The 26,408-nt window shown below is 42.2% G+C and overlaps 1 protein-coding gene and 5 non-coding genes across 6 annotated transcripts; 1 reads left to right on the plus strand and 5 right to left on the minus strand.

Moving 5' to 3' along the window:
• Positions 1-2,405: 2,405 nt before the first annotated feature.
• LOC110509199 (la-related protein 6-like) lies at positions 2,406-9,685 on the plus strand. Its single transcript, XM_090225670.1, has 4 exons — positions 2,406-4,687; positions 4,847-5,048; positions 6,519-6,868; positions 8,729-9,685. Exons 1-4 carry the CDS (start codon positions 4,563-4,565, stop codon positions 9,513-9,515), a joined length of 1,464 nt encoding a protein of 487 aa, XP_090081796.1. The 5' UTR covers positions 2,406-4,562; the 3' UTR covers positions 9,516-9,685.
• An 8,003-nt stretch (positions 9,686-17,688) lies between these two features.
• trnas-uga (transfer RNA serine (anticodon UGA)) lies at positions 17,689-17,770 on the minus strand. Its single transcript has one exon. It is a non-coding gene; the product is annotated as a tRNA-Ser (tRNA).
• Positions 17,771-19,029: 1,259 nt separating this feature from the next.
• On the minus strand, positions 19,030-19,111 carry trnas-uga (transfer RNA serine (anticodon UGA)). Its single transcript has one exon. It is a non-coding gene; the product is annotated as a tRNA-Ser (tRNA).
• A 1,534-nt stretch (positions 19,112-20,645) lies between these two features.
• Positions 20,646-20,727, minus strand: trnas-uga (transfer RNA serine (anticodon UGA)). The gene has a single exon. It is a non-coding gene; the product is annotated as a tRNA-Ser (tRNA).
• Positions 20,728-22,261: 1,534 nt separating this feature from the next.
• Positions 22,262-22,343, minus strand: trnas-uga (transfer RNA serine (anticodon UGA)). The gene has a single exon. It is a non-coding gene; the product is annotated as a tRNA-Ser (tRNA).
• A 1,811-nt stretch (positions 22,344-24,154) lies between these two features.
• On the minus strand, positions 24,155-24,236 carry trnas-uga (transfer RNA serine (anticodon UGA)). The gene has a single exon. It is a non-coding gene; the product is annotated as a tRNA-Ser (tRNA).
• Positions 24,237-26,408: the final 2,172 nt, after the last annotated feature.

A 26,408-nucleotide genomic window follows, 5' to 3' on the forward strand; every position in this document is an offset into this window, starting at 1 on the left:
TTGTTTGATTTATGTGTAGTAGCAGTATCAATATGGAAAGAGGTTGGTTTTTGTCTAAATTACAGCTGTAAGGACCCATTTGGAAGAATGTAAATGTGGTTAAGCTTCTCTAGTGTCCGTGAGTTATTTACTCTGAAAAATGTAGAACCTAACACTAGTCAAGGATCATATCACCTCCACCTTACCTGCCACCCTAGACCCACTTCAATTTGCTTGCCACCCCAATAGATACACAGACATTTCAATCGCCTGCACACTGCTCTGTCCCATCTGGACAAGAGGAATACCTATGTAAGAATGCTGTTCATTGACTGTAGCTCAGCACTCAACACCATAGTACCCTCCAAGCTCATCATCAAGCTCGAGGCCCTGTGTCTGAATCCCACCCTGTGCAACTGGGTCCTGTACTTCCTGACAGGGTTGCCCCCAGGTGGTGAAGGTAGGAAACAACACCTCTTTGCTGATCCTCAACACTGGGGCCCCACAAGGGTGCATGCTCAGCCCCCTCCTGTACTCCCTCTTCACCCACGACTGTGTGTCCAAGCACGCCTCCACCTCAATCATCAAGTTTTGCAGAGGACACAACAATAGTTGGCTTGATTACCAACAATGTTGCGACAGCCTGCAGGGTGGACTTAAGGAAACAGCAGAGGGAGCACCCCCCCCCCCCCCCCCCCCCCCATATCCACATCGATGGGACCGCAGTGGAGAAGGTGGAAAGCTTCTCCGCATTGGAGAAGTTCCTCGGCATACACATCGCTGACAAACTGAAATGGTCCATCCACACAGACAGTGTGGTGAAGACGGTGCAACAGCGCCTCTTCAACCTCAGGAGGCTAAAGAATTGTGTATTAAAACACCTAAAACCCTCACAAACTTTTACAGATGCACAATTGAGAGCATCCTGTCGGGCTGTATCACCGCCTAGTACGGCAACTGCACCGCCCACAACCCCAAAGCTCTGCAGTGGGTGGTGTGGTCTGCCTAACGTATTACCGTGGGCAAACTTCCCGCCCTCCTGGACACCTACACCACCCAATGCCATAGGAAGGCCAAAAAGATAATCAAGGACATCAGCCACCCGAGCCACTGCCTGTTCACCCCGCTATCATCCATCAGGCGAAGTCAGTACAGGTGCATTAAAGCCTTGAACAGAGAGTCTGAAAAACAGCTTCTATCTCAAGGCCATCCGACTGCTAAACAACCACCACTAACATTGAGTGGCTGCTGCCAACATACTGACTCAACTCTAGCCACTTTAATAATGGAAAAATGTATGGATAAAATGTATCCCTGGACACTTTAAACAATGCCACTTCATATAATGTTTTTATGCCCTACATTACTCATCTCGGTATAGTATATATATATATATATATATATATATATATATATATATATACTATACCATCTACTGCATCTTGCCATCTTGATGTAATACATGTATCTCTAGTCACTTTCAACAATGCCACTTTTATATGTTTACATACCCTACATTACTCATCTCATATGTATTTACTGTACTCGATACCATCTTGCCTATGCCGTTCTGTACCATCACTCATTCATATATTTTTATGTACATATTCTTCATCCCTTTACACTTGTGTGTGTGTATAAGGTAGCTGTTGTGAAATTGTTAGGTTAGGTTACTCGTTGGTTATTACTGCATTGTCGGAACTAGAAGCACAAGCATTTTGCTACACTCGCATTAACATCTGCTAACCATGTGTATGTGACAAATAAAATGTGATTTGATTTGAGATGTTATAACAAAATGAGATGAGTAAGGGTTTACACATTTTTTGAGAACTTCCGGAAGTGAACGATGGGATGTGAACAATGGTAGACGACACACCCCCTTCAACATGCATACTATAAACAGACCAAACTCATCTTGTCTTCTCTTACTATCTTTGGTTTCTGTGAGAGAAAAAAGCATTGCTGCGTCCAGAAACGACCCATCGTTGGATTACTTTCGATTTCTAGAAAGTGTTGTACTCAATTACTTCGTTCAATGGTGAGCTCACCCGTGATGAATTACAATAGTAATTACTATTAGCTAATTCATATTGCAGTTTATGACAGCCGAGAGTTATAAAAATATGACCGCTTGTATTTTTAGCGCTAGGACAAATGTAGCCTACATTTTTTTTTTTTTGGATGATTGTGTTATGCTGTAGATACTTCTGTGAATGTCTGAACATTGAATCCAAAAATAAACTGCTCACATTCAGGACATAACTTTGTAAGGACTGCGTTTGTGCAAAATGTTTCTGAAAAAACAGTGTGGCTCAAATGCTGATTGCTGCGAAACTGGCTGTTCTATATAAGCTTTCTAATCACACCGGTTTGATCGTGCTAAAGGGACCACTGTAGAATGATCACACCCCTGTGTTGGTACATGTGTAAAGGTTAAAAACAATATGTTACTTATCCTTTTATCTGTAAAATGTATTGTACAACAAGTTACATTTGTTTTTATCACTTTATAAATGTAATTATGGGGTTCCACCCTGTAAATGTAATTTGCCTGGTAATGCACAATTGGAGAAGGAGAGATGACTGAAACAGGAACCAACTTTGCCACGATTCATACAGTGGATACAAATGAATGTCGTATTTAAGGCTCTCTCATACTAATTGATTACACAATGTAAACGCATATGATTCCAGTTTGTCAGTGTGTGGTGGTTGTTTATTTCGACATTATAAAGGAAAACTTTTATAAACGATGACAACACTTCCATGTCGATCTGAACCTTGCTGTTGGAAAACCACATTAGTGCCGACTTTCGGCTGTTGCAAATGCAACTCCCCCGACTTCACTCCTTGACTTTCGTCTACAGTCGGTTGCTTTAGCCTTAAAACTCAAACGCGCAGAGAGTCTCATTTCATACAAGCTCATTTTCAGCAACTTTTGTGCCCTGTGTACACTAGCATGCGGTGCCAGGCGGTGAAACACGGCCTCCCATTCATTTCCAATGGAAGGAAAGCGGTGAGAAGCGGAGAGGGCGGGGAACAGTTGGGCAGTGCGAACGTGGCGTGGGAGGTGGTGAAAAAGTTCAGCATTTCCCAACTTTATGAAAATTACCAGCTGCGACAGCTGGGCGATGACCAATCATACTGAGTGGTTTCCATGACGAAGAGGTTAATAACTCTACCTACATGTACATATTACCTCAATTACCTTGTCTATATGACCCCGCTCATTGACTGTACCGGTACCCACTGTATATAGTCTCGCTATGATTATTTTACTGCTGCTCTTTAATTACTTGTTCCTTTTATTATTCTTATTCTGATTTTTTTAAACTGCATTGTTGGTTAAGGGCTTTTAAGTAAGCACTTCACTGTAAGGTTGTATTCGGCGCATGTGACAAATACAATTTGATTTGTTGTATATACATTTTATTAGTGCAGATTTCTCATGTAGATAACACGAAACGTAAGCGGATTCATATGACCTTATCTCTTCAGCTTCCTCTCTCTTCTGGGAAACCATCTACATACATTTTTCAGCAAGTGTTGCGTTGATCATGAAAAGGATAAGACACATGCCCATGGTCGCAGAAACACACACACACACTTCTAGCCCTTCACTTGAGAATTCCACACTGTTGGCATAGGTTGTTTTTACACCAGTCTTAAAAGGCCCACGTCGACCACCGAACGCCGCCCAAACAAGGAGAGGAGCCGACTTCGGCGGAAGTCGTGACACTTCCTGTGATGTAATAATTACCATGGTAATGTAAAATGTTCATTTAAATTATTCTAACTGACGTGGCTCATGAAATGGAATGTATTTTTTTCCGTAATGTAATTTGAGTTGGTTCAACAAATCACAACAGATTGATGGGAACACTTCCTGCTTTTACTTCCTGCCTTTACTTCCTGCTTTGCGCTTATGGGTACACGCGTTGGCCGCCAGTCCACCCGTTATGCCATCATTCACTTGAATGGGGACACCTGTTCTATTCATTCTTATGTCTATGGGGTCAATGCTCAATACTTCTGTAAATGTGCCATTACATGAATTACATGAACAAAGGGGGAAAATAATAGAACATAGGCAGGGGATGGCCAGGGATGTTCTCTTGATAAGTGCGTCAATTAGACCATTTTACTGTCCTGCTAAGCATTCAAAATGTAATGAGTACTTGGTGTCAGGGAAAATGTAAAGAGTAAAAAGTAGATTATTTTCTTTAGGAATGTAGTGGAGTAAAAGTTGTAAAAAAAATATAAATAGTAAAGTCAAGTACAGATACCCCAAAAAACAACTTAAGTAGTACTTAAAAGTATTTTTACTGAAGTACTTTACACCACTGGAAAAGAAGGAGATGTGAGATGGCCATAGAATCACATTGTTGCATCACCAGCTGTAGAATCACCCATTACTCTAAGTTCTAGATTGCCGATGATTGGAAGTACGGAATCACAGAACTCAAACGTGTCACAATGGACCAGAAGGTACTAAATCCTGTTAAGATGTTCTGTGGCTTCACATTCAGAAGAACCTCCCCTGCCCTCGACCTGGCTTGCTGCTCTCCCTCGCAAGCAGCATGTCCTCAGCAGCCTGTGTTTCAGAGAACCCAAGGCAAAGCCCTTTCACGCCAGGACGCTACCCAGACATACCCATGTCTCCAACTGCCCTCTCTAAAGGCGACACACTGAGTTGCCAGGATGGGTAAGACTTTAGATGATCAACTCACATAGAAAACATTGTACCTTGTTGATTGATATTGCATAGGTCTGTAGCGAATCAGAATGTCAAAGCATATAGAAATAATGTAGTTTGTATTTGTGTTGTATATTGAGATGCTAAGAGAAACTAATTGTCCCATAGGCTCTTCACTAAACTTGCTAGCCAATCGGCGGAGTCCTCCAGCGTGACATCAGGGTCATGTGACCTGAGCAGGCAGATCGTGTCCCAGTTGGAGTGCTACCTGTCCAATGAACACCTGGCAGAGGATGGCTTCCTGCTCAAACACGTCCAGAGGAATAGGATGGGATACGTCAGCCTCAAGCTGCTCACCTCCTTCAAAAAGGTAATGCCAGCTTTATGAGATCAAGGTGGTTCCCTCATTTGCTATTTTATTAGGACCCCCTTTAGGCTGTTACAAAATAATCAGCTACTCTTCCTGTTTCAAAACATGAAACATGACATAATACAGAACAGTAGTAGACAAGAACAGCTCAAGGAGAGAACTACATACATTTATTTCTTAAAGGCGCACACAGCCTACATATCAATGCATACACACAAACTATCTAGGTCAAATAGGGGAGAGGCGTTGTGCCCTGAGGTGTTGCTTTATCTGTCTTTTGAAACCAGGTTTTCTGTTTATTTGAGCAATATGCAATGGAATGGAGTTCCACACAATAATGGCTCTATATAATACTGTACGCTTTGTTGAATTTGTTCTGGATTTGGGGACTATGAAAATACCCCTGGTGACATATCTGGTGGGGTAAGTGTGTGGGTCAGAGCAGTGCGTAAGTTGACTATGCAAACAATTTAACACATTCATGTTTCTTATAAAAAGAAGAAGTGATGCAGTCTGTCTCAACTCTTAGCCAAGAGAGACTGGCATGCATAGTATTTATATCAGCCCTCTGACTACAATGAAGAGCAAGACATGCCACTCTGTTCATTCACTCCAATGACTCTCAAAATTCTAATTCAAGAATTCCTTTACAGCCAATTTACTATGATGGTGAATATTATGTAAGCCTGGTCTGAAAAATATTTTGCTGTCTTGCCAACTACACTGACCAAAGGAGTTGACAAGACCGTACAAACAGATCTGTGACCAGGCTATGTAGATATTGGTAAGGCTTGAAAACACAACCCAAAGCAAACCTGTTGTACGTATGGCATGTTTAACAAACCAAACCTGGGCCATGTTTAGTAGCCAAATGTTGAACACTGCAGATAGAAATGCCATGAACCGATGCCAGGAATAGAACAAACATGCTTCACTGACATGTAGACGTGGAGGATGATCATTGTCATGCAGATGTGAAGGATGATCATTGACATGTAGATGTGGAGGATGATCACTGACATGTAGATGTGGAGGATGATCACTGACATGCAGATGTGAAGGATGATCATTGACATGGAGATGTGAAGGATGATCACTGACATGTAGATGTGGAGGATGATCACTGACATGTAGATGTGGAGGATGATCACTGACATGTAGATGTGGAGGATGATCACTGACATGTAGATGTGGAGGATGATCACTGACATGTAGATGTGGAGGATGATCACTGACATGTAGATGTGGAGGATGATCACTGACATGTAGATGTGGAGGATAATCACTGACATGTAGATGTGGAGGATGATCACTGACATGTAGATGTGGAGAATGATGTGATTCTTTATTCTACATGTCAGAGTGGCATGTTCGCTCTACGTTCCAAAACGTTGCACCTTGCTATTTTGTTTTTGTAAATAATCAGTTGTACTTGATTAACCTGCCTGGTAAAATACCTGTGTGTCTCAGATGAAGGAGCTGACGAGAGACTGGCGCACCACCCTGGCCGCAGCGCTGTGCTCTGATTCGCTGGAGGTCAACAGGGAAGGGACCAAAGTGAGGCGCAGAGAGCCTCTGCCTGATTGGCTGTTGAGTGCCCCTAACAGCAAGCTGCTACTAGCCTGGAACCTGTTTGGGGAAAACACAGGAAGTGACATCTCTACCCTCAGCAGCTTGGACCAACAGGTAGTCCTAGAGAAAGCTCTGAAGCTGTTCAGTGCCCATGCTGCCGTGGCCTCGCTGCGTATCCTCCGTCCTGGGAAAGAGCTTCCTGTGGAGCTGAGACGCCATGCCAGGAGGCATGCCGAGCTGGGCCGCAGGTAAAACCAAAGGCAGCGTTTGTTGACTATTGATCATCAATATTGTCCTCAATTAGGGCAGTCTCTATGAAGTCCCGACATTTCTTCTCACTTTAGATACCTGTTAGTGTAATTTTACAGGACTGACAGACATGGGCGCTGTCCTATATACAGTGCCTTGCGAAAGTATTCGGCCCCCTTGAACTTTGCGACCTTTTGCCACATTTCAGTTTTCAAACATAAAGATATAAAACTGTATTTTTTTGTGAAGAATCAACAACAAGTGGGACACAATCATGAAGTGGAACGACATTTATTGGATATTTCAAACTTTTTTAACAAATCAAAAACTGAAAAATTGGGCGTGCAAAATTATTCAGCCCCCTTAAGTTAATACTTTGTAGCGCCACCCTTTGCTGCGATTACAGCTGTAAGTCGCTTGGGGTATGTCTCTATCAGTTTTGCACATCGAGAGACTGACATTTTTTCCCATTCCTCCTTGCAAAACAGCTCGAGCTCAGTGAGGTTGGATGGAGAGCATTTGTGAACAGCAGTTTTCAGTTCTTTCCACAGATTCTCGATTGGATTCAGGTCTGGACTTTGACTTGGCCATTCTAACACCTGGATATGTTTATTTTTGAACCATTCCATTGTAGATTTTGCTTTATGTTTTGGATCATTGTCTTGTTGTAAGACAAATCTTCGTCCCAGTCTCAGGTCTTTTGCAGACTCCATCAGGTTTTCTTCCAGAATGGTCCTGTATTTGGCTCCATCCATCTTCCCATCAATTTTAACCATCTTCCCTGTCCCTGCTGAAGAAAAGCAGGCCCAAACCATGATGCTGCCACCACCATGTTTGACAGTGGGGATGGTGTGTTCAGCTGTGTTGCTTTTACGCCAAACATAACGTTTTGCATTGTTGCCAAAAAGTTCAATTTTGGTTTCATCTGACCAGAGCACCTTCTTCCACATGTTTGGTGTGTCTCCCAGGTGGCTTGTGGCAAACTTTAAACAACATTTTTTATGGATATCTTTAAGAAATGGCTTTCTTCTTGCCACTCTTCCATAAAGGCCAGATTTGTGCAATATACGACTGATTGTTGTCCTATGGACAGAGTCTCCCACCACAGCTATAGATCTCTGCAGTTCATCCAGAGTGATCATGGGCCTCTTGGCTGCATCTCTGATCAGTCTTCTCCTTGTATGAGCTGAAAGTTTAGAGGGACGGCCAGGTCTTGGTAGATTTGCAGTGGTCTGATACTCCTTCCATTTCAATATTATCGCTTGCACAGTGCTCCTTGGGATGTTTAAAGCTTGGGAAATATTTTTGTATCCAAATCCGGCTTTAAACTTCTTCACAACAGTATCTCGGACCTGCCTGGTGTGTTCCTTGTTCTTCATGATGCTCTCTGCACTTTTAACGGACCTCTGAGACTATCACAGTGCAGGTGCATTTATACGGAGACTTGATTACACGCAGGTGGATTGTATTTATCATCATTAGTCATTTAGGTCAACATTGGATCATTCAGAGATCCTCACTGAACTTCTGGAGAGAGTTTGCTGCACTGAAAGTAAAGGGGCTGAATAATTTTGCACGCCCAATTTTTCCGTTTTTGATTTGTTAAAAAAGTTAGAAATATCCAATAAATGTCGTTCCACTTCATGATTGTGTCCCACTTGTTGTTGATTCTTCACAAAAAAATACAGTTTTATATCTTTATGTTTGAAGCCTGAAATGTGGCAAAAGGTCGCAAAGTTCAAGGGGGCCGAATACTTTCGCGAGGCACTGTACATAATTACAAAGAAATGCATTGCAAGACTATTGTGCACTGGGAAAATATGGCAAAATCTCTCAACTGTTGTTTTCCATATCATCAGGACGTGTGCTGTGGTGGAGTTTGAGACCCTGGAGGGGGCCAGGTTGGCCTACCGAGCACTGCAGAGAGGAGGAGCAGAGGGGGCCGTGGTTTGTGTCGCCAGCCTGGGCAGCCCTGGCACGCGCTCACCCCCCTCCTCCTCGTCCCACCCCACCAACCGGCAGGCGGAGAAGGAGGGTGAGGAGGACCCCAAGCCAGATGGAGGCCCCGAGGTGACTAAGGTGTCCCAGAAAAATCCCAAGGTGAAATCGAGATGTTTCACCAACAGCTCCCTGAAGGATCCAGTCCCGTCTAGATGTTTCATAAACGACTCTATGAAGCATCCGGAACTACTGAAGAGCTTAGAGTCTGACCCTGCCCAGGCCACAGTCCCAACCCTGGGTTCAGCCCCAGCCAGGCTTTCATGCAGAAGGATCCAGCGCCATAAGTCCCTGGACAGCCCCCTGGGCCAGGAGGGTCATTGCCAAACATCACAAAGGGATAGGCCCTCCTCCTCGGACAGCCATGCGTCCCGCGTCCCCCTGGTCCTGTCTAAGCTCCGGGACTTAAGGTCTGGAGGTGTGGGAAGGAGCAGGTGCTCTGGGGACAATGTACAGGAGAAGGTGGCCTGCCCCTGGGTGCAGCGCCAGAAGGTGGCTACTAGCGCGGCCCTACTCCACCCGGAAACCCCGGGCAAGCTGCGGAGACAGACTCTGCCCCTGAGGGTGGTGCGTCTGCCCCAAGGACCCTACGGGACCAAGGGCTTCTATGGAGGCAGGGGAAGAGGGAAGCTAACTCAGCAGCAGTAATCTGTCTGTCTATTGAACAACAAACCTCTTCTGGATGACACCCTGTCTGTCCCTTTAAATGTTTCGACTGATGAAATTAAATATATTGTAGTGACGATTGTTGCCATGATAGCAAAAAAAGAGTTAAGTCATCGAAATGAAAGAGAAATAAAATATTTTGTCATATTAAACACACAGTATTTGTTGTGAAATACATGTGAGAACTCTCCCTGAGAGCATCAGTTGATGTCTGTGTTATTACTCTGTTATTCACTGACACTTGTGATGTAGTACCAGATCTGAAGCCAGGGGCACTGTTGTCCTGCTTTATAACACAGAATGAAGATAAATGAGTTACACTTTTTCTTTATAGTCAAATAGCTCTAAATGGCCATTTAGATGTGAAAATGTAATGACCATGTCATGAGCATTGTTACAGTTACCTCAGGGCTCTCCAACCCTGTTCTCGGGGAGCTACCTAGTTGTAACTAACTTGATTCAGCTTATGAACCAGCTAACTATTAAAATCAGGTGCAGTAGATTAGGGATGGAGCGAAAACCTACCAGACAGTAGCTCTCTAGGAGCACGGTTGGAGAGCCCTGCCCTACATGCCTGGCTCTGGTGAAAAGTAGTGTACTATGTAGGGAATAGGGGGCCTATTGGGATGCAGATGTCTCTCCCAACAAGGTTGAGCCTTTACCAGATGTCCCTGTGTAGGATACTGAGTGATCATCTTAGTATCCACCTCTTTGAAACATACTCCATTGATTCCAATGACTCATTTGGTCCAGACAATAATCCACGTGTTGTGGGATTTTCAGGAAGACCTATCTAGTTTCTACAGTACAGCTTTATCCCAGACGTTATCACTGTGCCTTACAGACAGCTTGTTTCACCTTAAGCCCAGCGTTCAGTCTGGTTCAACCACCAGGCTATATTACAGATGTCACCTGACTGACAGTGACACGTTTATAGAAGTAGTGACTGAACACTTCCTCACAATCAAGCCCAAACCTAAACGATGTACAATATAAACCTGGTATAAAACCCCAAATGTAAACAAAGGCTTATTCAGTATTCCATCTTAACCAATACATTGCACAGTATGCTGTGACAGCATGGACCATATGCTGAACATTCCCCACACTCACTAAGCTAAGGGTGTACCCCAAATGGCAGCCTATTCCCTACGTAGTGCACCACTTTTCACCAGGGCCCAAGTAATGCACTATATAGGGAATAAGGTGCCATTTGGGATGCAACCCAAACCTCGATGGAAAGGATTCCCCTGTATTTCCTACTTCTCCACCAGCAGCGCCCAGCCTTAACAGGAAGCCATTGTGAGGGTCAAATTACCAAGGTTAGAGCTTCCAAGCCCATTCAATTCATTCTTATTTCCATGATTGACAGTGTCAAATAAATATAGTAAAGTATACTCATTGTGGTAAGAAAATCCATAGCTATGAAGGCACTTTCCTGTGAAATGTAAGTAAAATCTGTCACAGCTTTCAGAAAGTATCCACAGCCCTTTACTTTCATCACATTTTGTTGATTTGTTGTCACTGGCCTACGCACAATACAACAACGTTAAATTGAAGTTATATTTTTAGAAATGTTTAGAAATGTATTAAAAATTAAGAGCTGAAATGTCTTGAGTATTCAACCCCTTTGTTATGGCAAGCCTAAATAAGTTCAGGAGTAAAAGCATCTTTTCACTTTGTCATTATGGGTTATGGTATGACAAAAACATATTTTTAATGCATTTTGAAAGTATCAATCAAAAGTTTGGACACCTACTCATTCCAGGGTTTTTCTTTTTCTTTATTTTTACTAATTTCTACATTGTAGAATAATAGTGAAGACATTTAAAAACATGAAATAACACATGGAATCATGTAGTTACACAAATAAAAACATATTTTATATTTGAGATTCTACAAAGTAGCCATCCTTTGCCTTGATGACTGCTTTGCACATTCTCTCAACAAGCTTCTTGAGGTAGTCACCTGGAATGCATTTCAATTAACAGGTGTGCCTTGTTGAAAGTCAATTTGTGGAATTCTGTTCCTTCTTAATGCGTTTTGGCCAATCAGTTGTGTTGTGACAAGGTAGGGGTAGTATACAGAAGATAGCCCTATTTGGTAAAAGACCCTAATATGGCAAGAACAGCTCAACTAAGCAAAGAGAAACGACAGTCCATCACTACTTTAAGACATGAAGGTCAGTCAATCCAGAAAATGTTACCAGTCTCAGAAATTGCATTCCATATAAAAGCTTCAGAAATCAGAAATCTGTCTTTTGGTCTGATGAATCCAAATGTTTGATTTTGGTTCCAACCCCCGTGTCTTTGTGAGATGCAGAGTAGGTGAACGGATTATCTCTCCATGAAGCATGGAGGAGAAGGTGTGATGGTGCTTTGCTGGTGACACTGTTTGTGATTTATTTAGTATTCAAGACACACTTAACCAGCATGGCTACCACAGTATTCTGCAGCAATATGCCATCCCATCTGGTTTGCACTTAGTGGGACTATCATTTGTTTTTCAACAGGACAATGGCCCAACACACCTCCAGGCTGTGTAAGGGCTATTAGACCAAGAAGGAGAGTGATGGAGTGCTGCATCAGATGACCTGGAATCCATAATCACCCAACCTCAACCCAATTGAGATGGTTTGGGGTGAGTTGGACTGCAGAGTGAAGGAAAAGCAGCCAACAAGAGCTCAGCATATGTGGGAACTACTCCAAGGCGGTTTCAAAAGCATTCCAGGTGAAGCTGGTTGAGAGAATGCCAAGAGTCTGTAAAGCTGTCAAGGGTGGCTACTTTGAAAAATATAAATATATTTTATTTGTTTAACACTTTGCTTACTACATGATTCCATATGTGTTATTTAATAGTTTCGATGTCATTACTATTATTCTACATTGTAGAAAATAGAAAAAATAAAGAAAAACCCTTGAATGAGTAGGTGTGTCCAAATTTTGAATGGTAAAATGATCGTATTTTCCATGACAACATGTGGAGCCTCAAATAGAATTAACAAACAAATGCTCAAAAACTAATATTTAGCTGTTAGCAAGGCAAGTTGTTGTATTTTGAGACGTTTTGTGGTTAGAATTGCAGTATGTTGTGATGTGTACCCAGGTGCAGAGAAGAGACCAGACGAGAAATCAGCGGATAAACATAAAACTTTACTGAGAAACGGTAATGGAAGGATCACAGTAACACTAGGAAAACAACAAACACCAAGACTCGAAAACTCACTCAGGAGACAAATGCACATGGCAGATAATTCCAGCTTCAGCAAAGGACAACAGAAAACACACCTCTGTTAACCTGTTGAGTGTAGGGGGCAGTATTTTGATGTTTGGATGAAAAACGTACCCAAATTAAACTGCCTATTTCTCAGGCCCAGAAGCTAGAATATGCATATACTTGCCAGATTAGGATAGAAAACACTCTAACGTTTCCAAAACAGTCAGAATATTGTCTGTGAGTATAATAGAACTAATATTGCAGGCGAAAACCTGAGGAAAATCCAACTAGGAAGTGCCTCTTATTTTGAAATCTCCCTGTCCCATTGCATGCCTTCCCTCCATTTAAAGGGGTATCAACCAGATTCCTTTCCCTATGGCTTCCACATGGTGTGAAAAGTCTTTAGACATAGTTTCAGCACTTTATTCTGAAAAATGAGTGAGAACAATCACATCGCGTCAGTGGATGGCTGGGTGTCCCTAGAGTTTTGCATGCGCCAACAGCTTGGGAGCAGACATTTTCTCTCTCTCGCTCCTATTGAATAAGCTACAGTCCGGTTAAAATATTATCGATTATTTATTGTAAAAACAACCTGAGGATTGATTATAAAAAAACGTTTGACATGTTTCTACGAATTTTACAGATACTATTTGGAACATTTATTGTGTAACTGGGAGTCTCGTGAGTGCAAACAGCCGAAGATCATCAAAGGTAAGAGATTAATTTTATTGCTTTTCTGACTTTCGTGACCAGTCTACTTTGCTGCTAACTGTTTGTAATGTTCTGTCTGCTGAGAGAGATGATCTCACATAAACGCTTGGTCTGCTTTTGCTGTAAAGCTTTTTTAAAATCTGGGACGACAGGTGGACGCCAGCTAAACTGTGCTTTGCTGTATTGAACTTGTGATTTCATGAAAATTAAATATTTTTAGTAATTTAATTTGAATTTGGTGCTCTGCAATTCAGCGGATGTTGACAAAAATTATCCCGCTAACAGGATGGGTGCGCCAAAAAGTTAACAGGGAAATCATAACGAGTAAATAGGACAGAGCTCTCTGCTGCCCTCTGGTGACAGGTGGAACCATGATATATTTTAGACATGAGCTATTAACTTTTGACGGACAGGTTGTATCTGGACGATCAAAAACGGTTGCTTAGCAACTGGTATCACCGTATCACCAAAATAAGTTCCAATCATTGTAATTGGAGGATAGCTGTGAGGGTGATCGAATCAGAATCAAATCCTCTGTTCTCCTCGAGCTTATTGATGAAAGAATGTTCATATTTGAAGATGGATAAAGGCCAGTATTTTTGGCACATGACATGGGATGGATTAGCTAATGAGACTGGTACCCAGGCTAGGAAAACCCTTTCTCAGGTGCCGCTCCAGTCTCCATAAATGTTGGGTTGAGATCTGGTGAAGGAGACGGCCATGGCATATGGTTTACAGCAGCGGTTCCCAATCTAGGGGTCGTGACCACATGTGGGGTGCCCTGACATGAAAATGGGGTGGCGGGACAATTTCCAAAAACCTGGTAAAAGTAAATAAGTTGTTTTTGTCTCTTAAAATCATTGTAATGTGGTTAACCTTAAAAATCTAACTGAAAATTGGTGAAATCTAAACTTTAAATTTAGAGCACCTTTAGAGCTGGGGAAAAGGCTGCAATTGACCATTGGACTTGAATCATTCCCACGGTGAATGGCTAAGCCTGCTACGCTATACAACTACACACTATTGCAGTGACTAGTGATATGGTGAAAACTAGGCACACAAACTCACATCAATAGCTTTGTCAGATAACACTGTGAAACTAAGAATTGATGCTATAGCTAGCAATCAAGAGGACACTGACTGAACGACTCAAACTCCCCACCTTGTGCTCTTCCAATGGATTTTAGCTGTGAGGGACAAGATGCATTGACTTTTGTTTGCTACATGTCGTAGGATGCTATTTACGAGGACATACAGTGGGGAGAAAAAGTATTTGAGACACTGCCGATTTTGCAGGTTTTCCTACTTACAAAGCATGTAGAGGTCTGTAATTTTTTTTATCATAGGTACACTTCAACTGTGAGAGACGGAATCTAAAACAAAAATACAGAAAATCACATTGTATGATTTTTAAGTAATTAATTTGCATTTTATTGCATGACATAAGTATTTGATTCATCAGTAAAGCAGAACTTAATATTTGGTACAGAAACCTTTGTTTGCAATTACAGAGATCATACGTTTCCTGTAGTTCTTGACCAGGTTTGCACACACTGCAGCAGGGATTTTGGCCCTCTCCTCCATACAGACCTTCTCCAGATCCTTCATGTTTCGGGGCTGTCGCTGGGCAATACGGACTTTCAGCCCCCTCCAAAGATTTTATATTGGGTTAAGGTCTGGAGACTGGCTAGGCCAATCCAGGACCTTGAGATGCTTCTTATGGAGCCACTCCTTAGTTGCCCTAGCTGTGCGTTTCGGGTCGTTGTCATGCCGGAAGATCCAGCCACGACCCTTCTTCAATGCTCTTATTGAGGGAAGGAGGTTACTGGCCAAGATCTCCCCTCAATATGGTGCAGTCGTCCTGTCCCCAAAGAGTGATGTTTCCACCTTCATGCTTCACGGTTGGGATGGCGTTCTTGGGGTTGTACTCATCCTTCTTCTTCCTCCAAACACGGCGAGTGGAGTTTAGACCAAAAAGCTGCATTTTTGTCTCATCAGACCACATGACCTTCTCCCATCCCTCCTCTTGATCATCCAGATGGTCATTGGCAAACTTCAGACGGGCCTGGACATGCGCTGGCTTGAGCAGGGGGACCTTGCGTGCGCTGCAGGATTTTAATCCATGACGGCGTAGTGTGTTACTAATGGTTTTCTTTGAGACTGTGGTCCCAGCTCTCTTCAGGTCATTTACCAGGTCCTGCTGTGTAGTTTTGGGCTGATCCCTCACCTTCCTCATGATCATTGATGCCCCACGAGGTGAGATCTTGCATGGAGCCCCAGACCGAGGGTGATTGACCGTCATCTTGAACTTCTTCCATTTTCTAATAATTGCGCCAACAGTTGTTGCCTTCTCACCAAGCTGCTTGCCTATTGTCCTGTAGCCCATTACAGCCTTGTGCAGGTCTACAATTTTATCCCTCATGTCCTTACACAGCTCCCTGGTCTTGGCCATTGTGGAGAGGTTGGAGTCTGTTTGATTGAGTGTGTGGACAGGTGTCTTTTATACAGGTAACGAGTTCAAACAGGTGCAGTTAATACAGGTAATGAGTCGTGAACAGGAGGGCTTCTTAAAGAAAAACTAACAGGTCTGTGAGAGCCGGAATTCTTACTGGTTGGTAGGTGATCAAATACTTATGTCATGCAATAAAATGCAAATGAATTACTTAAAAATCATACAATGTGATTTTCTGGATTTTTGTTTTAGATTCCGTCTCTCACAGTTGAAGTGTACCTATGATAAAAATGACAGATGTCTACATGCTTTGTAAGTAGGAAAACCTGCAAAATCGGCAGTGTCTCAAATACTTGTTCTCCCCACTGTACGTGACCCGTTTCAAAGCTAGGCATATGTTGACATCACTACTTCACAGGGAGAAATATAAATGTTTTTATCAAAATGTGTTTTTTGGCAGAAATGCCATGTGAACATTCATGTGCCTCAACTAAATAGTATTCCATCTGTAAATACAAATAAGATTGTTAACCACTCGGGCATCACAACTTTCTCAATTAGCTCAGACAAAGACAAACATGTTCTGAGCACTTGAATCACTGGACAAGTCCATGTATTAAATAGATTATCCATATCAAGTCACCAAGGACGTTCAAAACACTGGTTTATCATAGCACTGCGAGCAGATTTAAACCCTGCGCAAGAAGACAACATTGGATTTCAAGTCCAAAGCCTTAAAATGACTGCCATCAAAACTTACTCTGTTATCTTGCAGTCCTTAACAGCTCGGCTATCTCACAACCAGCAGGATCTGTACTGAAGAGCCTATTTGAATTCTTTGTCTTCAAAGAAAAATTCTGAGCACTTGAATCAAAGGACAAGTCCATGGATTAAGCACATTATCCATATCAATTCACCAAGGATATGTTCAAAATACTGGTTTATCATAGCACTGTGAGCGGAGTTCAACCCTGCGCAGGAAGACATTGGATTTCAAGTCCAAAGCCTTAACCACTCTGCCATCAAAACTTACTCTGTTATCTTGCAGTCCTTAACAGCTCGGCTTTCTCACAACCAGCAGGATCTGGACTGAAGAGCCTATTTGAACTCTTTGTCAAGGAAGAAATATTCTGAGCACTTGAATCAAAGGACAAGTCCATGGATTAAGCACATTATCCATATCAAGTCACCAAGGATACGTTCAAAACACTGGTTTATCATAGCACTGCGAGCAGATTTAAACCCTGCGCAAGAAGACAACATTGGATTTCAAGTCCAAAGCCTTAAAATGACTGCCATCAAAACTTACTCTGTTATCTTGCAGTCCTTAACAGCTCGGCTATCTCACAACCAGCAGGATCTGTACTGAAGAGCCTATTTGAATTCTTTGTCTTCAAAGAAAAATTCTGAGCACTTGAATCAAAGGACAAGTCCATGGATTAAGCACATTATCCATATCAATTCACCAAGGATATGTTCAAAATACTGGTTTATCATAGCACTGTGAGCGGAGTTCAACCCTGCGCAGGAAGACATTGGATTTCAAGTCCAAAGCCTTAACCACTCTGCCATCAAAACTTACTCTGTTATCTTGCAGTCCTTAACAGCTCGGCTTTCTCACAACCAGCAGGATCTGGACTGAAGAGCCTATTTGAATTCTTTGTCTTCAAAGAAATATTCTGAGCACTTGAATCAAAGGACAAGTCCATGGATTAAGCACATTATCCATATCAAGTCACCGAGGATATGTTAAAAATAAAAACTGGTTTGTCATAGCGCTGTGAGTAGGGTTCGAACCTGCGCGGGGAGACCCCATTGGTTTTCAAGTCCAACGCCTTAACCACTCGGCCATCACAGCTTGCTTTATTAATTACCAGGCCTTAACCAGTCGGTTATCTCATTCTGTCAATTTTACTTCTGTAAAGAATAGACTGTCTACTGAAGAGCCTATTTGAACTGTTTTTTAAGGAATACATATTCTGAGCACTTGAATCAAAGGACAAGTCTACGCATTAAGCACTTCATCAATATCAAGTCACCAATGCTATTTTACAAATAAAGACTGGTTTGTCAATGCGCTGCGAGCAGTTTTAAAAACTGTACGGGGAGACAACACTGGAGTTCATTTGCAATGTTTAAACCACTTGGCCATGGCAGCAGTAGGAATCTAAGGAAAGTGATGAGGAGAAAGAGCAAGTGGGCTATTCGCTTCGAGCAATGTTAAAACATGGGTGGGGAAACCCCATTGAAATTCAGGTCCAACGTCTAAAGAACTCGGCCATTGCAGCTGTTGGAATGCAAGTAAAGGGATTGGGATTTGGAAACAGACATCATTGGTGTAAAATGGTAAACTTGATGGCACGACATATTGATCTTATTGCGCCAAATCACGTCTTAACCACTCGGCCATCACAGCTTTCTGAATTAGCTCACACAAAGACAAAAGTATTCTGAGCACGTGAATCACTGGACAAGTCCATGTATTAAAGAGATTATCCATATCAAGTCACCAAGGATAAGTTCAAAACACTGGTTTGGCAAAGTTCTGTGAACAGGGTACAAACCTGTACTGGAGAGAGCCTTCACTGGTTTTCCAACGCCTTAACCCCTGGGCCATCAAAGCATGTTACGTTAACTACCAAGCATTAACCAGTCGGCTATCTAATTCTGTCCATTTTACATCTGTAAAGACTAGACTATCTTCTGAAGAGCCAATTTGAACTGTTTCCCAAGGAATTTGTATTCTGAGCACTTGAATCAAAGGACAAGTCCATGGATTAAGCACATTATCCATATCAAGTCACCAAGGATATGTTCAAAATACTGGTTTATCATAGCACTGCGAGCGGAGTTCAACCCTGCGCAGGAAGACAACATTGGATTTCAAGTCCAAAGCCTTAACCACTCTGCCATCAAAACTTACTCTGTTATCTTGCAGTCCTTAACAGCTCGACTTTCTCACAACCAGCAGGATCTGGACTGAAGAGCCTATTTGAACTCTTTGTCAAGGAATAAATATTCTGAGGACTTGAATCAAAGGACAAGTCCATGCATTAAGCACATTATCCATATCAAGTCACCGAGGATATGTTAAAAATAAAAACTGGTTTGTCATAGCGCTGTGAGTAGGGTTCGAACCTGCGCGGGGAGACCCCATTGAATTTCAAGTCGAACGCCTTAACCACTCAGCCATCGCAGCTTGCTTCGTTAACTACCAGGCCTTAACCAGTCGCTTATCTCATTCTGTCAATTTTACTTCTGTAAAGAATAGACTGTCTACTGAAGAGCCTATTTGAACTGTTTTTTAAGGAATACATATTCTGAGCACTTGAATCAAAGGACAAGTCTACGCATTAAGCACTTCATCAATATCAAGTTGCCAATGCTATTTTACAAATAAAGACTGGTTTGTCAATGCGCTGCGAGCAGTTTTAAAAACTGTACGGGGAGACAACACTGGAGTTCATTTGCAATGTTTAAACCACTTGGCCATGGCAGCAGTAGGAATCTAAGGAAAGTGATGAGGAGAAAGAGCAAGTGGGCTATTCGCTTCGAGCAATGTTAAAACATGGGTGGGGAGACCCCATTGAAATTCAGGTCCAACGTCTAAAGAACTCGGCCATTGCAGCTGTTGGAATGCAAGTAAAGGGATTGGGATTTGGAAACAGACATCATTGGTGTAAAATGGTAAACTTGATGGCACGACATATTGATCTTATTGCGCCAAATCACGTCTTAACCACTCGGCCATCACAGCTTTCTGAATTAGCTCACACAAAGACAAAAGTATTCTGAGCATGTGAATCACTGGACAAGTCCATGTATTAAAGAGATTATCCATATCAAGTCACCAAGGATAAGTTCAAAACACTGGTTTGGCAAAGCTCTGTGAACAGGGTTCAAACCTTTACGGGAGGGAGCCTTTACCGGATTTCCAACACCTTAACCGCTGGGCCATCAAAGCATGTTACGTTAACTACCAAACATTAACCAGTCGGCTATCTAATTCTGTCCATTTTCATCTGTAAAGACTAGACTATCTTCTGGAGAGCCAATTTGAACTGTTTCTCAAGGAATTTGTATTCTGAGCACTTGAATCAAAGGACAAGTCCATGGATTAAGCACATTATCCATATCAAGTCACCAAGGATATGTTCAAAATACTGGTTTATCATAGCACTGCGAGCGGAGTTCAACCCTGCGCAGGAAGACAACATTGGATTTCAAGTCCAAAGCCTTAACCACTCTGCCATCAAAACTTACTCTGTTATCTTGCAGTCCTTAACAGCTCGACTTTCTCACAACCAGCAGGATCTGTACTGAAGAGCCTATTTGAATTCTTTGTCTTCAAAGAAAAATTCTGAGCACTTGAATCAAAGGACAAGTCCATGGATTAAGCACATTATCCATATCAAGTCACCAAGGATATGTTCAAAATACTGGTTTATCATAGCACTGCGAGCGGAGTTCAACCCTGCGCAGGAAGACAACATTGGATTTCAAGTCCAAAGCCTTAACCACTCTGCCATCAAAACTTACTCTGTTATCTTGCAGTCCTTAACAGCTCGACTTTCTCACAACCAGCAGGATCTGGACTGAAGAGCCTATTTGAACTCTTTGTCAAGGAAGAAATATTCTGAGCACTTGAATCAAAGGACAAGTCCATGCATTAAGCACATTATCCATATCAAGTCACCGAGGATATGTTAAAAATAAAAACTGGTTTGTCATAGCGCTGTGAGCAGGGTTCGAACCTGCGCGGGGAGACCCCATTGGATTTCAAGTCGACCGCCTTAACCACTCAGCCATCGCAGCTTGCTTCGTTAACTACCAGGCCTTAACCAGTCGGTTATCTCATTCTGTCAATTTTACTTCTGTAAAGAATAGACTGTCTACTGAAGAGCCTATTTGAACTGTTTTTTAAGGAATACATATTCTGAGCACTTGAATCAAAGGAGAAGTCTACGCATTAAGCACTTCATCAATATCAAGTCACCAATGCTATTTTACAAATAAAGACTGGTTTGTCAATGCGCTGCGAGCAGTTTTAAAAACTGTACGGGGAGACAACACTGGAGTTAATTTGCAATGTTTAAACCACTTGGCCATGGCAGCAGTAGGAATCTAAGGAAAGTGATGAGGAGAAAGAGCAAGTGGGCTATTCGCTTCGAGCAATGTTAAAACATGGGTGGGGAGACCCCATTGAAATTCAGGTCCAACGTCTAAAGAACTCGGCCATTGCAGCTGTTGGAATGCAAGTAAAGGGATTGGGATTTGGAAACAGACATCATTGGTGTAAAATGGTAAACTTGATGGCACAACATATTGATCTTATTGCGCCAAATCACGTCTTAACCACTCGGCCATCACAGCTTTCTGAATTAGCTCACACAAAGACAAAAGTATTCTGAGCATGTGAATCACTGGACAAGTCCATGTATTAAAGAGATTATCCATATCAAGTCACCAAGGATAAGTTCAAAACACTGGTTTGGCAAAGCTCTGTGAACAGGGTTCAAACCTGTACGGGAGGGAGCCTTTACCGGATTTCCAACACCTTAACCGCTGGGCCATCAAAGCATGTTACGTTAACTACCAAACATTAACCAGTCGGCTATCTAATTCTGTCCATTTTCATCTGTAAAGACTAGACTATCTTCTGGAGAGCCAATTTGAACTGTTTCTCAAGGAATTTGTATTCTGAGCACTTGAATCAAAGGACAAGTCCATGGATTAAGCACATTATCCATATCAAGTCACCAAGGATATGTTCAAAATACTGGTTTATCATAGCACTGCGAGCGGAGTTCAACCCTGCGCAGGAAGACAACATTGGATTTCAAGTCCAAAGCCTTAACCACTCTGCCATCAAAACTTACTCTGTTATCTTGCAGTCCTTAACAGCTCGACTTTCTCACAACCAGCAGGATCTGTACTGAAGAGCCTATTTGAATTCTTTGTCTTCAAAGAAAAATTCTGAGCACTTGAATCAAAGGACAAGTCCATGGATTAAGCACATTATCCATATCAAGTCACCAAGGATATGTTCAAAATACTGGTTTATCATAGCACTGCGAGCGGAGTTCAACCCTGCGCAGGAAGACAACATTGGATTTCAAGTCCAAAGCCTTAACCACTCTGCCATCAAAACTTACTCTGTTATCTTGCAGTCCTTAACAGCTCGACTTTCTCACAACCAGCAGGATCTGGACTAAAGAGCCTATTTGAACTCTTTGTCAAGGAAGAAATATTCTGAGCACTTGAATCAAAGGACAAGTCCATGCATTAAGCACATTATCCATATCAAGTCACCGAGGATATGTTAAAAATAAAAACTGGTTTGTCATAGCGCTGTGAGCAGGGTTCAAACCTGCGCGGGGAGACCCCATTGGATTTCAAGTCGACCGCCTTAACCACTCAGCCATCGCAGCTTGCTTCGTTAACTACCAGGCCTTAACCAGTCGGTTATCTCATTCTGTCAATTTTACTTCTGTAAAGAATAGACTGTCTACTGAAGAGCCTATTTGAACTGTTTTTTAAGGAATACATATTCTGAGCACTTGAATCAAAGGACAAGTCTACGCATTAAGCACTTCATCAATATCAAGTCACCAATGCTATTTTACAAATAAAGACTGGTTTGTCAATGCGCTGCGAGCAGTTTTAAAAACTGTACGGGGAGACAACACTGGAGTTCATTTGCAATGTTTGAACCACTTGACCATGGCAGCAGTAGGAATCTAAGGAAAGTGATGAGGAGAAAGAGCAAGTGGGCTATTCGCTTCGAGCAATGTTAAAACATGGGTGGGGAGACCCCATTGAAATTCAGGTCCAACGTCTAAAGAACTCAGCCATTGCAGCTGTTGGAATGCAAGTAAAGGGATTGGGATTTGGAAACAGACATCATTGGTGTAAAATGGTAAACTTGATGGCACGACATATTGATCTTATTGCGCCAAATCACGTCTTAACCACTCGGCCATCACAGCTTTCTGAATTAGCTCACACAAAGAGAAAAGTATTCTGAGCACGTGAATCACTGGACAAGTCCATGTATTAAAGAGATTATCCATATCAAGTCACCAAGGATAAGTTCAAAACACTGGTTTGGCAAAGCTCTGTGAACAGGTTTCAAACCTGTACGGGAGGGAGCCTTCACCGGATTTTCAACACCTTAACCCCTGGGCCATCAAAGCATGTTACGTTAACTACCAAACATTAACCAGTCGGCTATCTAATTCTGTCCATGTTACATCTGTAAAGACTGGACTATCTTCTGGAGAGCCAATTTTAACTGTTTCTCAAGGAATTTGTATTCTGAGCACTTGAATCAAAGGACAAGTCCATGGATTAAGCACATTATCCATATCAAGTCACCAAGGATATGTTCAAAATACTGGTTTATCATAGCACTGCGAGCGGAGTTCAACCCTGCGCAGGAAGACAACATTGGATTTCAAGTCCAAAGCCTTAACCACTCTGCCATCAAAACTTACTCTGTTATCTTGCAGTCCTTAACAGCTCGACTTTCTCACAACCAGCAGGATCTGTACTGAAGAGCCTATTTGAATTCTTTGTCTTCAAAGAAAAATTCTGAGCACTTGAATCAAAGGACAAGTCCATGGATTAAGCACATTATCCATATCAAGTCACCAAGGATATGTTCAAAATACTGGTTTATCATAGCACTGCGAGCGGAGTTCAACCCTGCGCAGGAAGACAACATTGGATTTCAAGTCCAAAGCCTTAACCACTCTGCCATCAAAACTTACTCTGTTATCTTGCAGTCCTTAACAGCTCGACTTTCTCACAACCAGCAGGATCTGTACTGAAGAGCCTATTTGAATTCTTTGTCTTCAAAGAAAAATTCTGAGCACTTGAATCAAAGGACAAGTCCATGGATTAAGCACATTATCCATATCAAGTCACCAAGGATATGTTCAAAATACTGGTTTATCATAGCACTGCGAGCGGAGTTCAACCCTGCGCAGGAAGACAACATTGGATTTCAAGTCCAAAGCCTTAACCACTCTGCCATCAAAACTTACTCTGTTATCTTGCAGTCCTTAACAGCTCGACTTTCTCACAACCAGCAGGATCTGGACTAAAGAGCCTATTTGAACTCTTTGTCAAGGAAGAAATATTCTGAGCACTTGAATCAAAGGACAAGTCCATGCATTAAGCACATTATCCATATCAAGTCACCGAGGATATGTTAAAAATAAAAACTGGTTTGTCATAGCGCTGTGAGCAGGGTTCAAACCTGCGCGGGGAGACCCCATTGGATTTCAAGTCGACCGCCTTAACCACTCAGCCATCGCAGCTTGCTTCGTTAACTACCAGGCCTTAACCAGTCGGTTATCTCATTCTGTCAATTTTACTTCTGTAAAGAATAGACTGTCTACTGAAGAGCCTATTTGAACTGTTTTTTAAGGAATACATATTCTGAGCACTTGAATCAAAGGACAAGTCTACGCATTAAGCACTTCATCAATATCAAGTCACCAATGCTATTTTACAAATAAAGACTGGTTTGTCAATGCGCTGCGAGCAGTTTTAAAAACTGTACGGGGAGACAACACTGGAGTTAATTTGCAATGTTTGAACGACTTGGCCATGGCAGCAGTAGGAATCTAAGGAAAGTGATGAGGAGAAAGAGCAAGTGGGCTATTCGCTTCGAGCAATGTTAAAACATGGGTGGGGAGACCCCATTGAAATTCAGGTCCAACGTCTAAAGAACTCGGCCATTGCAGCTGTTAGAATGCAAGTAAAGGGATTGGGATTCGGAAACAGACATCATTGGTGTAAAATGGTAAACTTGATGGCACGACATATTGATTGTATTGCGCCAAATCACGTCTTAACCACTCGGCCATCACAGCTTTCTGAATTAGCTCACACAAAGACAAAAGTATTCTGAGCACGTGGATCACTGGACAAGTCCATGTATTAAAGAGATTATCCATATCAAGTCACCAAGGATAAGTTCAAAACACTGGTTTGGCAAAGCTCTGTGAACAGGGTTCAAACCTGTACGGGAGCCTTCACTGGATTTCCAACGCCTTAACCACTGGGCCATCAAAGCATGTTACGTTAACTACCAAGCATTAACCAGTCGGCTATCTAATTCTGTCCATTTTACATCTGTAAAGACTAGACTATCTTCTGAAGAGCCTATTTGAACTGTTTTTTAAGGAATACATATTCTGAGCACTTGAATCAAAGGACAAGTCTACGCATTAAGCACTTCATCAATATCAAGTCACCAATGCTATTTTACAAATAAAGACTGGTTTGTCAATGCGCTGCGAGCAGTTTTAAAAACTGTACGGGGAGACAACACTGGAGTTCATTTGCAATGATTAAACCACTTGGCCATGGCAGCAGTAGGAATCTAAGGAAAGTGATGAGGAGAAAGAGCAAGTGGGCTATTCGCTTCGAGCAATGTTAAAACATGGGTGGGGAGACCCCATTGTAATTCAGGTCCAACGTCTAAAGAACTCGGCCATTGCAGCTGTTGGAATGCAAGTAAAGGGATTGGGATTTGGAAACAGACATCATTGGTGTAAAATGGTAAACTTGATGGCACGACATATTGATCTTATTGCTCCAAATCACGTCTTAACCACTCGGCCATCACAGCTTTCTGAATTAGCTCACACAAAGACAAAAGTATTCTGAGCACGTGAATCACTGGACAAGTCCATGTATTAAAGAGATTATCCATATCAAGTCACCAAGGATAAGTTCAAAACACTGGTTTGGCAAAGCTCTGTAAACAGGGTTCAAACCTGTACGGGAGGGAGCCTTCACTGGATTTCCAACGCCTTAACCGCTGGGCCATCAAAGCATGTTACGTTAACTACCAAACATTAACCAGTCGGCTATCTAATTCTGTCCATTTTACATCTGTAAAGACTAGACTATCTTCTGAAGAGCCAATTTGAACTGTTTCTCAAGGAATTTGTATTCTGAGCACTTGAATCAAAGGACAAGTCCATGGATTAAGCACATTATCCATATCAAGTCACCAAGGATATGTTCAAAATACTGGTTTATCATAGCACTGCGAGCGGAGTTCAACCCTGCGCAGGAAGACAACATTGGATTTCAAGTCCAAAGCCTTAACCACTCTGCCATCAAAACTTACTCTGTTATCTTGCAGTCCTTAACAGCTCGACTTTCTCACAACCAGCAGGATCTGTACTGAAGAGCCTATTTGAATTCTTTGTCTTCAAAGAAAAATTCTGAGCACTTGAATCAAAGGACAAGTCCATGGATTAAGCACATTATCCATATCAAGTCACCAAGGATATGTTCAAAATACTGGTTTATCATAGCACTGTGAGCGGAGTTCAACCCTGCGCAGGAAGACAACATTGGATTTCAAGTCCAACGCCTTAACCACTCTGCCATCAAAACTTACTCTGTTATCTTGCAGTCCTTAACAGCTCGACTTTCTCACAACCAGCAGGATCTGTACTGAAGAGCCTATT

The sequence above is a fragment of the Oncorhynchus mykiss genome, chromosome 28, assembly GCF_057628025.1.
Source record: "Oncorhynchus mykiss isolate SJ-2025 chromosome 28, ASM5762802v1, whole genome shotgun sequence".
NCBI classification, from domain to species: domain Eukaryota; kingdom Metazoa; phylum Chordata; class Actinopteri; order Salmoniformes; family Salmonidae; genus Oncorhynchus; species Oncorhynchus mykiss.